Here is a 14,632-nt window from a genome sequence, read left to right on the forward strand (position 1 = left end):
CCTTTTCCCCTACAGTGGCCCTGTAGATGGGGCCTCATGTGCACACAGCCAAGGCACAGCAGCACTTACTGGAAAACTTTTAATGGCCCTGGCCCTTCTATCTGGGTCTAGTAATCCAGGGCACAGATGAGGGCTACACCACGCTTTATCCAGTGTCGCTGAGGTTTCATGGTGGGGATCTCCACAGCAATGACGTAGTTAGTTGAGTGGCCTGTGGTTGATAATGTTCCTGAAGCAGGCAAGAAAGGGGGGAAGATTAGCTTATACCCTGTCACAACCAGAGAAGGGCTGGGTTAGGGACAAGAGCATGGTCAGTGAGTTTGACAGACTTGAGTCTGTTATCAAAGGAACAGAGTTGGGATTGTACCCAGGATGCCTTACCCAGTTCTGCACTTAGCTTTTGTGTTCTGTCATTGTGGTCTCAGACGGAGGGGCATAGATACTGCCATAGAACCCGAGCCCACTAGTACCTTGCCACTGATCCTACAAGGATAAGCTTGGCATAGGGAGGGACCTCCTTGGTGGCTGACTGGATCTGATCAAGGCTCAGGCCTTCCTATTGTAGTGGCACTGACTGAAGATGAAGTTGCTACCACCCTTCTCATGCCCTGTTGAGCCCAGCACTGACCCATCCCTGCTTTTGGCCCTGGTTCTTCCTCTGAGGCCCTGGTGAGAAAGATGGGGCTGCTAGGCCCCTGGGATGCACAATAGATTACCAAGGAGGACAAGCAGGCAGGGAATTGAGCCTCTAAATGCCAACTTACTACTTTGGGCTCTGGACTGGCCTAAACCTCCACCAGTGTTCCTAGTTGGCTAACCTGGGTCCATGTACGCTTCCTAGACTCCCATCTGTAGTGTAGACTCTGCCTTGGTTTGCCTTACCAGCACGGGTCAGCGTCTTGTAGATGGGGCACAGGTAGAAGTGCTGGTTCTGAGTCTTCCGGTTGGCTTCTGGCAGGAGCCAGATAACCGCCATCTCTGTGTATAGCTCTTTGGGCCGTGACTCAGCCAGCTGGAAAGCCGCTGGGTCCCAGCGAGCACCTTCCAGGAACAGTCCGTGGATATAGCACCCTACTTCGGGCCTTGTATCTATATCTGCTGGTGCCCGGGCCAACACCTGTGGTGTGCACACAGACACCCACATTGGAAGCAAGATTAGGATTTGTGTTAGGTAGCAAATATCCCTCCTGAAAGCTGCTGCCTGCCCCTTCACCTAGCTGCCATTTTAGTCACTGACTGTAGTCTGCCCTGACCCTCTGATTTCCTCTAAGGCTCTTGGCTTGAGTCTCTTCACCTCCTACTTAGGATTACTCCAACTTTTAGGCAATTATGGCCCACAGTGCGCACCCCCACCCTCTCACAGGTATTCAGACCTTAAAATCAAAGGTGATAGTGTCAATAGAGATGATGTACTTTCGGGCATAGTTCTGCAGAGTGCCTGTTAGGAAAGCCTGAGGGAAGAAGAAGCCGCTGATCCAGAAGACAGGTGGGATGCCTCTTTGGATCCAGGAATGCACAAAGTCCAGGCGTTTCAGCAGGTCCATGAACCATGAGGCCAGTGGCTTGAGTGATGGGTAGGCCTTGGAATTCCAGAGCTCAGGCACGGTGTTGTTGTAGAGGCTGGTGGACATGAGTTCCAGCTCCAAGGACATTACCACCAGCCCCTTGAGTGCTTTGAGCATGTCACGAAGTGTCTGTGTGATCACTGTTAGGAGCTTGTTGTACCTGTGGGGTCAGTGGCAAGGCACTAGTGGGCTGAGGTTCTGTGGCAGCCAGTATCCATAACCCCTCCATTTGAGACCATAAACAATTACAGAACACAAAAGATAAGTGTAGAACTTTGTGCAGCATCCTGGGTACAATCCCAGCTCTGGCCCTCAGCAAATATGTGACTTAAAACAGTCAACCTTCTTGGGGCCTCAGTATATTCATCTATAAAATGATGATAAGCAGCTGAATTACAGGACAATTTTTAGCACAACAGCTGGCTAATAGTGACACCTGTTGTCATTTCTCTGTAGCACAATGGCCCCTGGCTCAGTTGGCTAAGATGTGGCAAGAAATTACCTAATGACCTCTTGTACCAGCACTGTGTTCATTGATTCCTCATACAACACAGGGTACTTCTTCATCACATCTTGCACGTCAACAGGCTCGGGAACTTGGAACAGAATGTCCTCGGCCACGTCTTCTACTAGCTGCAGGTGTAAAAAGACATGAGGGGACAAGGCTGGCTACTCTTAGCCACTGCACTATTCTACTGGGAGAGTTGTACACTAAGGTGTGGGATGGGGCAGCCTGGCTCTGCTCAGACCTTGCCCTCCACTGCTACCTACCGCCTCCCGGCTCTGGCCGCCCGCAGAGGATGATTTGGGTTGCAGCTGGAGAATGGAACTGAATAAGGCAAAAGTCTCATTTTGGGCAAAGGTGATGTTGGCATTGTCATGCAGACCAAAGATCTCAGGCATGTCATTGAGTGGGAGGGTCTTGATGTAGGAGAGGTAACCCTAGGAAGCAAGAGGGCTGAAACTGAAGGCCTTGGCTTGCTCTACCAGAGCCTTCAGAAATCAGTCACATCATCCTGTAACTGAAATGGTCTCTGAGGTGCTCACTTTCCTCTCAGCCCTTCACTGCCATTCTACTCTGTAGCTGCTCAAACCTAACATGACCCCTCTTGCCAAAGGCCCCATGTGGCATTCAGCCAACCTGGCCACAGTTCAGAATGCTTCCCCCAGCATCCTAGACACATATCCTCAGGGAGTGTCCCTAACTGTGCCCCCCCCCCCGCCTTCATTACCACTACAGAGTGACAACTGAAATGGGTGACGCAGGGTTCACCTCTCCCCACAGTCTGTCTCCCAGGTGTAACTCACTGTGCCCTGTGCTATGGGATGGTTTTTCATTAGGTGCCCTGGAGGCAGGGCTGTACCCCCTTTCCGCTGGACCCCTCCTGTGGGCTCACATTGAGGTCATAGGTGGGTGGGATCTGGTGGTAGATGCCAGATTCGCTGTAGCTGTGCTCAGAAGAGAGCACAGCAGGGTTGTAGAAATCTTCCAGTATATTCCTGACACAGCGGCGGTCCCAGTCATCAGTGACACGACCACCATAGTTGATTTCTCCAGCTGTGTACTTGAGAACCTATGGGATGGATGAACCAAGGTTCCTATTATAGGTGCCCAAGTCAATGGCACCCAGCCTGCCCCTTGCCTACCTTATAGGGGATATCATCATATTCATCTAGGAACATCTTGAGCTGGCTGATGCAGATCCGTAGGTCTCCGTCTGTGAACTCATAGGGGATGTTGAAGCCCAGGGGTCCAAATTTACGGCGTTCAAGTGCATTCCCATGGAACAAGCAGAGAGAGAGCAGCAGGGACTTAAACTCCATTACCTGCAGGACAGAATGGGGCAGGCTCATAAAAGGAAGGTTGGGATGGGTGGGTGGGTGCTTAGAATATGCCTCGCCTTGGAAAATTAGGTTTAATTGTGTGTGTGTGTGTGTGTGTGTGTGTGTGTGTGTGTGTGTGTGCACAAGTGCTGTTGCTCATAGAGGCCACAGGTGTCAGATCCCTGGGGAGCTGGAGTTCCAGGTCATCGGAAGCTGCCCGATACGGATGCTGGGAGTTAGACTCGGGTCCTCTGGAAGAACAGCCAGTGCTCTTAACCACTGAGCCATCATCTCTCTAACTGATGCCTCACCTTTTGACAAGAGTGGAGGAAATCATCACTGAGGTTGTTGTAGGACTTCAGCAGGTTGGCTTTGACGCCACGTGGTGGTTCAATAGTCATTTTGGAGCCATTTTGCAGGATGGACACCGGGAACTTGTTGCTGGGCAGGCTGGTGAGCCACAAGCGGAAGTCCCGATGTACCTGGTGGCCATGGTGCCTCATGAGTACAAAGACCTAGGCTTAGGCTCCTTCCATCCAGGAGCTCAAATTCACCCTCTGACTTACTCCTTCCATGACTGGCTAGGATGTAAGGCTATGTAGACGTCTAAGAATGGCTTAGTAAATCCTAGAGCCACCAGTCTGTGCTGGGTAGCCTTGGGCAGGCACCAACCCCCTGAGACTCAGCAGCTCGGAGAGCCAGTAATACTTAATCATCCAGAATAAGCTAGTTGCACCATGGTCCACACGGTCCGCGTCTGGGTGTGGGCTCCATGCTCGTTGGGATCATCTTGTTTAAAGTACCCTCAAGTCCTTGATGGGTGGTCAAGTTAGTCCCTTCACCGAGAAGGACCCAGTGACAGGCAGCATGGCACACCTTGTCAGGATTGATGTGCTCAATGAGACGCTCCAGGGCTGGCATCCAACTTGGTGCCAAGTGGCAGTTCTGAAAGAAGACCCACTTGCCCCTCTCTATGGAGCTGCGCATCATGGCTTCTGCCCGAGGGCCCTGTGGGGACAGGAACATTGAGCAGGGGATTACTGCTCATCTTCCCTAGCCTACTCCTCCTCTGCTGCCTTTCCCTTACCTGCCCCTGGCCCAAGGAGATGGCAGAGAGCTTCTTGGAGAACTTCATTTCTTCTGCAAATTTGTAGAGGTCAGCAGCGGGATCAGTACCAGGTGACAGCACAAAGATGAGGGGTGTTGTGGAGTTAGACTCTTTGAACACTGCAGACAGATTGGCTGTCTGGAAGGATGGAGAGAGATACAGAGACCACGTGGGGCTGATGAGAGGCAAGATTCAGGGCAAGGGAAGGGGCAACTCCTGAGGTTCCTGGAGCAGTTTCAGAAGGGCCTTCAAGGTCCTAGATCATCCCTGTTCAAGAGTTCTGGCCTGGACAGGGCTGGGAAGTAGTCCTCAAAGCAGCCATGTCCCTGAGACCCAGGATACCAACTCTGCCTTGCGACCAGCACTTACCTGGGGCTCAATGAAGCGGGGTTCCAGGTGGCTGGCCACAAAGTCTTGCATGGCATTAGTAACCTTGTCTCCACGCAGGCAACGGAGAACAAGCAGTTTTTGGAAGTCATCCAGGTATGTGTTCCAGATGCCAGGCAATTCCTCCCTGCAACAAAGCCCACCTCTCCTTGAGAGCCAGTCCTCAGGAAGCCACTGGCTCACAGCCTTTGCCAGCAGGATGGGGTTTCCCAGAACAGGGCTAGAGGAATAGGGAGATGTGGCCATAGATGCAGGGCAATACTAGGTAATCTTTCAGAGAAGGCCTCCGGGCAGGCCTGTTCCTAGGGTCTTCTGTTCCTGGTAGCACACTGTAGAATCCAGCTCACCGGTGAGGCTCGACACTGTCAAAGATGGCCCGGAATCCTCTGAGGTGTTTCACAAAGTCAGAAGCGAAGGTGGTAAAGGATGTCAGGTTTGAAAGTGCCAAGATGTCTCGCCAGGCTCGGTCTGATAGCCAGTTTGGTGCAGGATTATCAATCATAGTCTGGACAGAGCCTCCAGACAGAAGATAGCGCCACTCAGCCTAAAGGAGCACAGGCCGAGCTGGTGCCCACATCCTGTGGCCAGCTCCCTCGTGCTGCTAGAGTCCCCACCCAGAGAAACTGTTATGCCTAGTGTCTGCTACTCTGCCCTTTCTTGGATATGAGGTCCATGGAAGCTGCTGACTAAACAAGTATGGGAGGCTTAGGACAGTTTGTGCCTGGGGATGGTCTCTCTGCTCAGCAGCACATTTTAGGCTCTGAGGAGACCTGCGTTCATAGCAGCAGTTGGGCCATATTAGCGTAGAGTCCACTGTTGCGTTGAAGCAAGGAATTGTGTTTCCCAGGACCACCGTCCCCTTGAGCTGTGTCACACGCCTTTGCCTGGCTTTCCCTCTATGCCTACCCTGTGCTCTCAGGCCCACAGTGGGGTGCCCCCTCAGACAGACAGTCCCTGAGCCATCTGCTTGCCCCTGCACCTGGTTGATCTTGCCCTCATTCATCATAATTCGGACACACAGCAGGAAGGCGAACATCAGCTTGTGCTTCTCAAAGAGGCTGCGGCAGACATTGCTGTAGAGGCTATAGGTTAGGTAGCGGTTGATGTTGACGATACGCTTCTTCAGGTTGTCTGCAAGGAAGTGGTGGCCGAGCATGGAGAAACAGGAAGAGAGAGACACTCTCGGGGTCTAGCCTGGCCTCCAAAGTCTCAGCAGCAATCAGGGTAGTCTGTGCACTCCCTGGACAGCGAGTGTTTCCAGTAAGGGGCTCAAAGTAGGGTAGGGATAAGAGGTGGCCTGTTCTTAGCTATCATGAGTGTATGATGGAAGAGTGAACCCAGATGAGGGTTCATATGTGGGCTCCACCATAGAAATGTTCCCATAAACATTCCATCCGCCTCAGAGTGGGCCAGAGCTACCTGCCCTCTCTGAGTTGGCGATGCCTGAGAGGAAGATGTTGAGGAACCACTCGAGGGAGTACTGGTACATGGGATCCACGTTGGCCAGGTCTGACACACAGAAGAAGAGGATCTGGGTGCGGACAGCCACAGGTATGTACTCCATGCGTGTGAGGTCAATGTCCTTCTCAGTCTGCTCTGCAATCCTGACCTTAGCCTGGGCAACAACAGGAAAGGTGTTAGATCCAGGGAAGCTGGAATGAGTAGTAGGTAAAGATAGATTGAAGCAGGGCTGGGGCACGTGGGGAAGGTCCGGTTGCTAGGAAGGCACTTCCCAACCTGGATCTCAGCAGCCTTCATCTTGGAAGCCTCTAGCACCTTGATAAGCTCCATGTCATCTACGGGATTACCCTCGGAGGAACTGAGACGGTACAGAATCTGGTCTTCGATGTCCTTTAGCTCCTGGCGCATCTTGGCATTACTGACAATCAGCTGGTTTTTGGCCTCCTCCAGGTCAGGTCGCTCCTCAGCCACTACCTGGCCCAGTAGCTGGTCCTCTAGGCCACTGCCAGGGGTGGAGGATATCATGTTTACAACACCCTGGGGACTCCAGGGATCAGTGCTAAACCACACTTATCTATCAAGAGCCCAGCACCAATGCCAGCCTAGGAGGCCTAGCCTCAATCTGGAGGACCAATGCAGGGTTGCTTTCAAACCATGGTTCTCAGAGAGACCTTGAATAGCAGAGGCTAGCCAGATAGATCCTGAGTTCTTCTTTGGCAAAGGGGGCTGTGAATGATCAAGTAAGATAAGGCTTAAGGGTGTCTGTTTCCCCTCTGACTGCTTGTAGCTACTCAAATGAAGGCTTTAGTATGTAGAAGGTTGTGTGTGTGTGTTTGTGGTGTGTAGGAGGGAATGAGGAATACTCTGAGGTGGAAATAAATCTAAGGAAGAGGAGCCAGTGGAGGGTCTGGAAAGCCTTAGGATGCCAAAGTACCTGACACGAAGCTGATGGGATCATGATCGGGAAAGACAGACCTCTTGAATCCTGCAGCTTAGGGATGGCCAAGGGACAGCTGTCAGGAAGGGACAGCTGATGCTTGTGTTCTCTTGGGTAGAGGCTTACCTGGGTGACAATGTAAAGTTGATGAGGGTGAGTTTGGTGGCAACCTCTGGTGTATAGTGAGGGTTGGGCAGCTTCGTGGTAATGTACATCCTGAAGTCCTCATGGTAGGGGATCACCGTGTCTCCCAGCTTCAGCACCGTGTTCCCTTGCTGCTTGTATGTCTGTAGTGGGCGGGATGGCCAGGCACTGTGGTTGGAGTGTGCACAGCTCCTCATCCTGGCCTGTGGGGTCTAGCTTACCATCCTCGCCAGGCCTACCTGCTTGAGCAGCACAGGCTCAAGGGCTGGATCCAGCTCCTCGCCCACATTTTCTAGGAGGCATGGCTTGCCAAAGCGGATGGCATTTTCCATGCTGCGCAGGAAGTCACGGTCACTCAGCTTGAACACATCCAGCCCGTTGTCCTTCTCCTGCAGGGGAGGGTGGGGTTAGAGTGGGCCCAGGGCTCAGGTGTTTCTTTTCACAGCCGAACCTGTCCAGGGAGGCCGCATTGGTGTTGCTGCTTACCATGTTCTTGATCCACTTGTTAGCCTGACCCTGAGGGTCAATGAAGTGGGTCCAGCGCTGGGAGAATTGATTGATGACCCCATTCTCCACTGATAGAGTGTCATTGGGGAGGCCAGCGATCTGGAAGAAGCCAGGTGCCATGCTGGGTCGGGGTTCTTAAGTGGGCACAGATGGCTGGGACATTAGCTACTCCCAACTCTGTCTGGCCAACTCTCTTTGTTGTATGCTCTGGATGGGGGCATGAGGGATACAGGTGGCAGTGTCTGGTTTCGTAGACTCTCCTTCTGCTCCCGGACAGTCTCTTTTGCTGGGCCTTTCTGTCCATGTGCCCACTGCACCCCTGCTTAGTGATACCACCTTCATAGTGCTCACATCCCACTGGCCCTTCTTGCATTTTCCCACACTTGGCCTCTCTCTTTGCCTTTGGGGCCTGGCTTAGATTTGACTTAGACCTCTTCCTACAGCTGCTAGCATCAATGTCATGCCTGGCCTGTTCTCTCTCTCTCTCTCTCTCTCTCTCTCTCTCTCTCTCTCTCTCCTCACCACCCTCTTGCTACACTCAGAAGGGTCCAGAGGAGGCATCCATGTACTAGGCTTGGATAAGGAGGGTAGAAGGGAGGCGGGAGGCTCTAGGATCAGCCTGAAGCAATCCTGACGTCTCCTGATAGTTACCTGCCAGGACCGGATCTTCACGGGGTTTCCCAGGGTTGTGATCAGGGTGGGCTTGGAGGTGTGTGGGACAGAGTGGGTTGTGAGCTGCTTCACCCACTGTTCATAGAGTGCTGTGCGATACTGGCCCTGGAGAGATGTAAAACTTAAGGCCAGCACAGTAGACACAGAGTTCTCCTTCCCTCCGGTTACGACACTGCTTGGTTTGGGTTTTTTTGTTGTTTTGGTTTTTCGAGACAAGGTTTCTCTGTGTGTAGCCCTGGGTGTCCTGGACTCACTTTGTAGACCAGGTTGGCCTGGAAGTCATGGGAATCTGCCCGCCTCTGCCTCCAGGGCAAAGGCGTGTGTCACCATGCCCCGCTCTGCTAACTGCATGTAGAAGTTGGGTCTCGGATGAGAGGCTAGATATTATAGATACTTCAGACCTGCTTAGATCCTACCGACCACAGACCCTAGCAGCCTAGGAACCTGGTCATGCCTGCAATGTCTTCCCAAAAGATGGCTGTGAGAACTAAATGGGACACACAGTGAGGCATTTAGAGCAGTGTCTGACATAGGTGGGTGTGTGAGCCTTTATATAGAAAAAGGGGGCTCTTCTGACTTGTGTGCACAGCTATGTACCTGCTTGCCACCTGCATGCTACAACATCCTCCAAGAGGTGAGGCCTCAAGGGACGCCTTTCTGTGGAATGAAGCTGGTCAGGGATTGGGCTCTTTACCGTAAAGGGGCCCAGATAGGCCACGGAGCCAGCAGCTACCAGCACATCACCAGAAATGTTGTCCAGCATATTCTCCAGGTTCTCCACGGTCTCCTGCCAGCGAACCTTTTCGTCTGCTAGCCCGTTGATGAGCTGTTGAAGCAGTCTTGTGGAGTGGCCTCTGGGAGGCTGGGCTGGGGCAGGCTCTGCCCACTGTGGCCCCACCCATAGGTTGCTAAAAAGGGCATGGGGAGAGCCAACCCACAATTGTTCCCCACCACCCAAGACCTGTTCTTCCCAGTGGGCCTGCCCGTGGGCTCTTTTGAAGAGGGGCACGAACCTTGTCAGCTCGGCCCAGGCGCTGCTCACACTGCTCACACTTCATTTCCAGCTCCTCCTTCTTAGCCACACACTCTCTATACTTGGCCTGCATCGTGGCAATGCCATCCTCCACTTCCCGCAGGTGTTGCTTTGCCTCTTCTAGGATCCTCTGTGTCACTTCCAGGTCATCCTGGGCTTCCCGTAAGGCTTGCTGCAGGCGGAAAGAGGGCTGGCTCATAGCCGGTCCCAGGGTAGGAGAGCCAGCCCCCACCAGCTCTGCGTAGTCCTCACCCGTTTGGGTTCCACAGCCTTGGCTACGAAGTGGTACTTGTGCATGGCGCGCACCCACTGGCAGATGGACGTGCAGGCCTTGGACACCTTGGCAATGGCAGCTGGCTGGAACTCCTCGTTGTCGATATACGGCTGGATGGCTTTGATAACTGCCTCCCCAATGTTGTCCTGAGGTGAAAAGCATGGATTTCACGACATCGCTCCCCAAGGGGGAAACTAAGACCCTGCTTCCCTGCATCCCAGGTGCTGGAGGACCTTCCGCACCCGCGCTCTGTCCCGTCTGAGGCCAGCCATTGTCAGTGGTGGGCCTGGGAACCTGTACTGCCAGCAGGCTCTGAGAGTTCAGGGCTAAGGCGAGGACAAGGGAGCCAGAGCTCCGGCTGCGGGCCTTCCTGGCCTGGGTGCCTCTCTGAGAGGGGTGTGTCTGGACCTGCCCACGTAGGCCAGGCAACTGGCAGTCAGTGAACTTCGGACTGGAGAGGCATTCCCTGAAGTGGTTGTGGGCTCCAGGCTGACCTAACAACGGCACAGCTCAAGAGGACAGATACCTAGGGACACTGAAAATCCCAAGTGGATAGATGTACGGAGAACCTAGAGACAGCCAGAGGAAGCTGAAGCTCAGGGAGGCTGATAATACAGAGCAGGGGGTGAAGCTCTTGCCAGGGACCAGTGAAAAAAGAATCCCCAAGGCTGTGGTGCCTCAGAGTGAGCACGGGTGCTGTCCAATAGGCGCAGGAAGCTGCCCTGGTCCCAGTTTCCACAACAGACATCTGTCGGCGATACCATCATCCCAGCTGACAGCTCTTTGGGGCAGGCTCGTGCCCTCTGGCCCAGATAGCACTCAGTGCATGTGCGCTGCCCTTGGTGACGGGACAGGCAGAGAAAGCACAGAGCTCACAGCACCTGCCAGACACTGGTGTGATAGCTACTTCTCCATCTCCCACCCTGCTATGTCCTGCCCACTGGTTTACCCCTGTGCCTAGCATGGCTACCTTGTCAAACTTGAAGAGGCTCTCAAGGAAGCGGCCCGGGTCTTGCAGCAGCCCCTTGCCTGGCTCCCAGTAGTCATCCACTTTGGAGCCTGGCTTCTCTCCAGGTATCTTCTTGGGCTTGATGCCCTTCATGATGCACACAGCTTCTATGACCAACTTGACTCCAGGGGGCGGGCGCTGCATGGCACGCACCTATGGGCCATGCCAAGAGGTGTGGAAGGGGAAGGTCCCACCCTGGGGCAGGGTGGGCCCCACCAACCAAGTCTTTACTGCCATAGGACCTGGAGCCTTGGGAGTGCCTGGGGATGGCACAAAGAAAGTGGAGCAAGCAGCTAGGATCCGGCCCTTACTCTGCCCTCACCTGTTGGTGCACAGTCACCAAAGGTGTGCAGAGGGTGGGCTTGGGGACAGCATTAGGACTTAAGAGGACACCAGAGGGGGATGTGATCTTGAGTGTGAGAAGACGCTGGGTGCCCACCTCTGTCACATCATTCTTGTTGAGGTTTCGAAGGCTGGCCAGGGCTGCATCCAGGGCTGGCAGAGCCTCGTCCAGGTCCTTCTGAGCATCATCGGCAATAGCTTGGGCCTTACTGGCCTTCTCATTAGCCTTAATCTCCTCTGCTTGCACTGATTTCCGGGTCTCCTCAGCTATGGCTGTATCCACCTGGGGATGGGAGACAGGGGAGACGAGTGGTCAGTGGCAAGGGCAGGAACACCAACCTCCTCTTTCTAGGGCTAAGATGTCCACTACTTTCACGGGCCCTCTGAGTTGCAATGATGCTGTAGAGATCGAGTAAGGCCTTCCGTATCTTGAGTGCCTCCAACAGGGCTTAGGAGTCTCCAGGTTTGGGCATTCCAGCCCTACAGGCCCACGCGGCCATCTGTACATGATGTGAGGACAGACCTCCCCATTTCTTAAGGAACATTTTATAATACTCTTGACTGCATAGAGCAGGACACTTGAATAACTGGCAGAAGGCTGTCATGTTAGTGGTGGTATGTGCTGGGCGGACTGAGCCCTTAACGGAGCCGAACATCTGCTTGTGGGGGGTCTACCACTCAGTCTGAGTTGTGATCATCCTCATTGCCTGGCCTGTTTGGATTCATCTGCCTTGCTTTTCGTAGACACCCTGCCAAGGGAGTGCCTGGCTTAAAGTAGTAATAGCTCTGCCTAAGTATTTGTCAAGTAAACGAGCAACTTGTGAATGAGGAAACTGAGGCACACAAAGGTTAAAAGACATGTGAAGGCCAGGAGCTAGCCATTTGAGGTTTTGAGATGTTTGGCATCCTCAGATGGGATCAGAGAGGAAGAGTGCTCTGAGCACCCCAACCTTGATCTGGTCCATGGTGACCAAGGTGTCCTTGGCAGCCTCTTCCAGCAGGGGGCGCATAACCTCCAGCTCCTCTTGCATTTTGGCCACATCCTCAGCAGTGCGCAAAAGCTAAGTTTGGGAGCAGAGAAAACAAAATAAACAAAAAAACAGGTGTTACAGGGACCGGAGAGAGGCCATGTCTTAGGGTTCTGAGGAGAGGGCCCTGATGGATCAGCTTTCACTCATGACCCCAGGTTGCTAGAGGAGGAGGCCTCACTTCCTGAGAAGCTGTGGGGTACCTCTGCTGTCCTTGCCCATCACTGTTAATTTTCATTCTTTCACTGAGAAGGAAGTCATCCTTTGCAGCACTTTGGGCTACAGTTCGAAATGCCAGGTCACTTGGCATCAAAGACTACTAAGACCCAGCAGGGAGCTAGACATTATCTGTAAGGCCTTCCTCAGGCCTACCTTGTTAAGGCCACTCTTCATGCGGTTTTTGGCAGTCTTCAGTTCCAGTTTCTTCTGCCCAATGAGGATGGAGAAAATATTGAGCAGCTCCAAATAGCTCTTGGGGGTCACGTAGTTGTGGCGGGCCAGCTCTGCCAGGTATTCAATGCATTTCTTGGCTACTGACTGGTGGATATATACACAAACCTGAATCTGTAAAGGGGAAGTCCGTGGATGCTTGTGGCACTTCAGCAAAGACCAGATATCAGAGACCCAGAAAGCCACTGTGTCCTGGTCCCGAGGAAAGGGCTGTAGCACAGCTATGCCTCACCTTGATGGTTTCCTAGGATCTTCACAACTTCCAGGTCAAGGTAACCTTTTATTCAGAGGACAAGCTCAAGGCCCATATTAGACAACAACAGAGCTGGCCTTGAACACGAACCCAGATGCCTCCCAGTGGTGGCCCGGTGCCCTTGCCACATCCCCCTGAGTGGCCTTTCCCTGGAAGCCCATCAGAGGCTGGCTCTAAGACAGGGAAGTATTAGGTTCACCTTAGCTCTTGGCTCTCAGAGGGCCAACACTCTCTGAGATTGAAGCAGACAAACCTGGCTGATCCTATCTGCAGTCTCTCTAAGTGCTGTCGGGGACACTGGGGAGAAAGGGGGATGCTAGCATTTGTAGAACACTCTAGGTCACCATATGACTCCTGGGGGAAAAATCCCATCTCACCAAAGCTTTTCTGACGGTGGTAGGACTCTTACCCAGGCCTCAGTGTTGCCAAACCCCTACTCTAAGAGACTGCTTCTCAGCGAGATACCTACCAGGCCTCGAATTACTTCTTGGGAAGATTCCAGTTCTGGGATCTCATTCAGGAACGTGGTGGCCACAGACTGCAGGGCCTCTGATGGCCACTCGTTAAACCAGTCGATGGTACAGCAGTTGACGAGGGAGGGGAACTGCCTCAGGCGAGCCCGGAAGATCTCCCCGATGGGGCTGAGGGAGAAGGACCCACCTAAGACCTCCGGCACACGGACTTAGGCAGTCAGGGCTCGGGGCCTGTCGGTGGCCCTGGATGGGAGTAGCCAGGCCTAGCCAGCCTAGCAATCTGGTGTGAAGGGCATGGTGGCCAGGCCTGGGGCCACTTTTCACTTCAGAAGTCCCTCTAGGGGGCTGGAGTGATGGCTCAGAGGTTAAGAACACTCACTGTTCTTCCAAAGGTCCTGAGTTCAATTCCCAGCAACCACATGGTGGCTCATAGCCATCTATAGTAAGATCGGGTGTGCAGGCAGAGTGTTGTATAAATAATAAATAAATGTTAAAAAAAAAAGCTTAAAAAAAAAAAAAAAAAAGAAGTCCCTCTAGCCTCCTGAGGCCCCAGTGTGGCCTGGTGACAACCACATTACCTCATGCACAGCACCATGTGAATGTTGCTGCGCACACGTCCAGTGTAGGCGGCCATGAGGTTGGCTTTGGTGGGCTGCAGGCCCTGTTCCTGTATGTAGGGTCGCATGGTGTTGACGATCTGATCTTGTTCATCTGCATTGTAGAGGTTGGGGATGTCCCCCGAGTTCAGGACGTTGTTAATATCCTCTAGGAAGGATTCATTCTTGATCTGGAGAGGGACAAGGGGTTGGAGCTAAGCTTTTATGAAAGCTCTGATGCATCACATTCCATGAATAGTCTTCCTGGACTTTTGTAACATCCAGTGTCACTCCAGTGACGTCATAGGTTCTGGACTTGCACTCAGATCCCCCTCACTGTGGAGGCGCTGACTATAATCTATGGGCTATGGCACCACCCTGGGTGGCGGTGTGGAATCCTCCTGATCCCTTTCTAGCTTTCCTCCAGGCTTTATTTTTACTACAGGAAGAAACCATAGTGACTGACAGAGGCACAGCCTGTGTTAGTGGGAAACCTCGCTTTCTTGACTATATGAAGGACCTGGACAGGTCTAGGAGGGGAGGGACCTTGTCTAGGGTTGGGCCATGAT

General features: G+C 53.1%; 1 protein-coding gene across 1 annotated transcript in view; it reads right to left on the minus strand.

Annotated features, from left to right (window-relative positions):
- Nucleotides 1-65: 65 nt before the first annotated feature.
- Nucleotides 66-14,632, minus strand: part of Dnah1 (dynein axonemal heavy chain 1) — a 63,411-nt gene continuing 48,844 nt past the window's right edge. Inside the window, exons 51-78 of the mRNA XM_060390850.1 lie at nt 14,046-14,254; nt 13,464-13,635; nt 12,664-12,855; nt 12,214-12,324; nt 11,361-11,546; nt 10,883-11,074; nt 9,891-10,058; nt 9,619-9,810; nt 9,300-9,431; nt 8,585-8,710; nt 7,913-8,032; nt 7,666-7,815; nt 7,409-7,569; nt 6,622-6,847; nt 6,304-6,499; nt 5,864-6,015; nt 5,232-5,428; nt 4,867-5,011; nt 4,477-4,635; nt 4,266-4,397; nt 3,701-3,871; nt 3,213-3,392; nt 2,963-3,139; nt 2,337-2,507; nt 2,068-2,198; nt 1,374-1,725; nt 883-1,117; nt 66-229 (exon numbers count right to left, since the gene is read on the minus strand). Of these exons, the coding sequence (XP_060246833.1) occupies nt 108-229; nt 883-1,117; nt 1,374-1,725; nt 2,068-2,198; nt 2,337-2,507; nt 2,963-3,139; nt 3,213-3,392; nt 3,701-3,871; nt 4,266-4,397; nt 4,477-4,635; nt 4,867-5,011; nt 5,232-5,428; nt 5,864-6,015; nt 6,304-6,499; nt 6,622-6,847; nt 7,409-7,569; nt 7,666-7,815; nt 7,913-8,032; nt 8,585-8,710; nt 9,300-9,431; nt 9,619-9,810; nt 9,891-10,058; nt 10,883-11,074; nt 11,361-11,546; nt 12,214-12,324; nt 12,664-12,855; nt 13,464-13,635; nt 14,046-14,254 (4,857 nt within the window). The 3' untranslated portion in view covers nt 66-107. The remainder of the gene's footprint in view (nt 230-882; nt 1,118-1,373; nt 1,726-2,067; nt 2,199-2,336; nt 2,508-2,962; nt 3,140-3,212; nt 3,393-3,700; nt 3,872-4,265; nt 4,398-4,476; nt 4,636-4,866; nt 5,012-5,231; nt 5,429-5,863; nt 6,016-6,303; nt 6,500-6,621; nt 6,848-7,408; nt 7,570-7,665; nt 7,816-7,912; nt 8,033-8,584; nt 8,711-9,299; nt 9,432-9,618; nt 9,811-9,890; nt 10,059-10,882; nt 11,075-11,360; nt 11,547-12,213; nt 12,325-12,663; nt 12,856-13,463; nt 13,636-14,045; nt 14,255-14,632) is intronic.

This window comes from Meriones unguiculatus, chromosome 9, assembly GCF_030254825.1.
Source record: "Meriones unguiculatus strain TT.TT164.6M chromosome 9, Bangor_MerUng_6.1, whole genome shotgun sequence".
In the NCBI taxonomy this organism is placed as follows: domain Eukaryota; kingdom Metazoa; phylum Chordata; class Mammalia; order Rodentia; family Muridae; genus Meriones; species Meriones unguiculatus.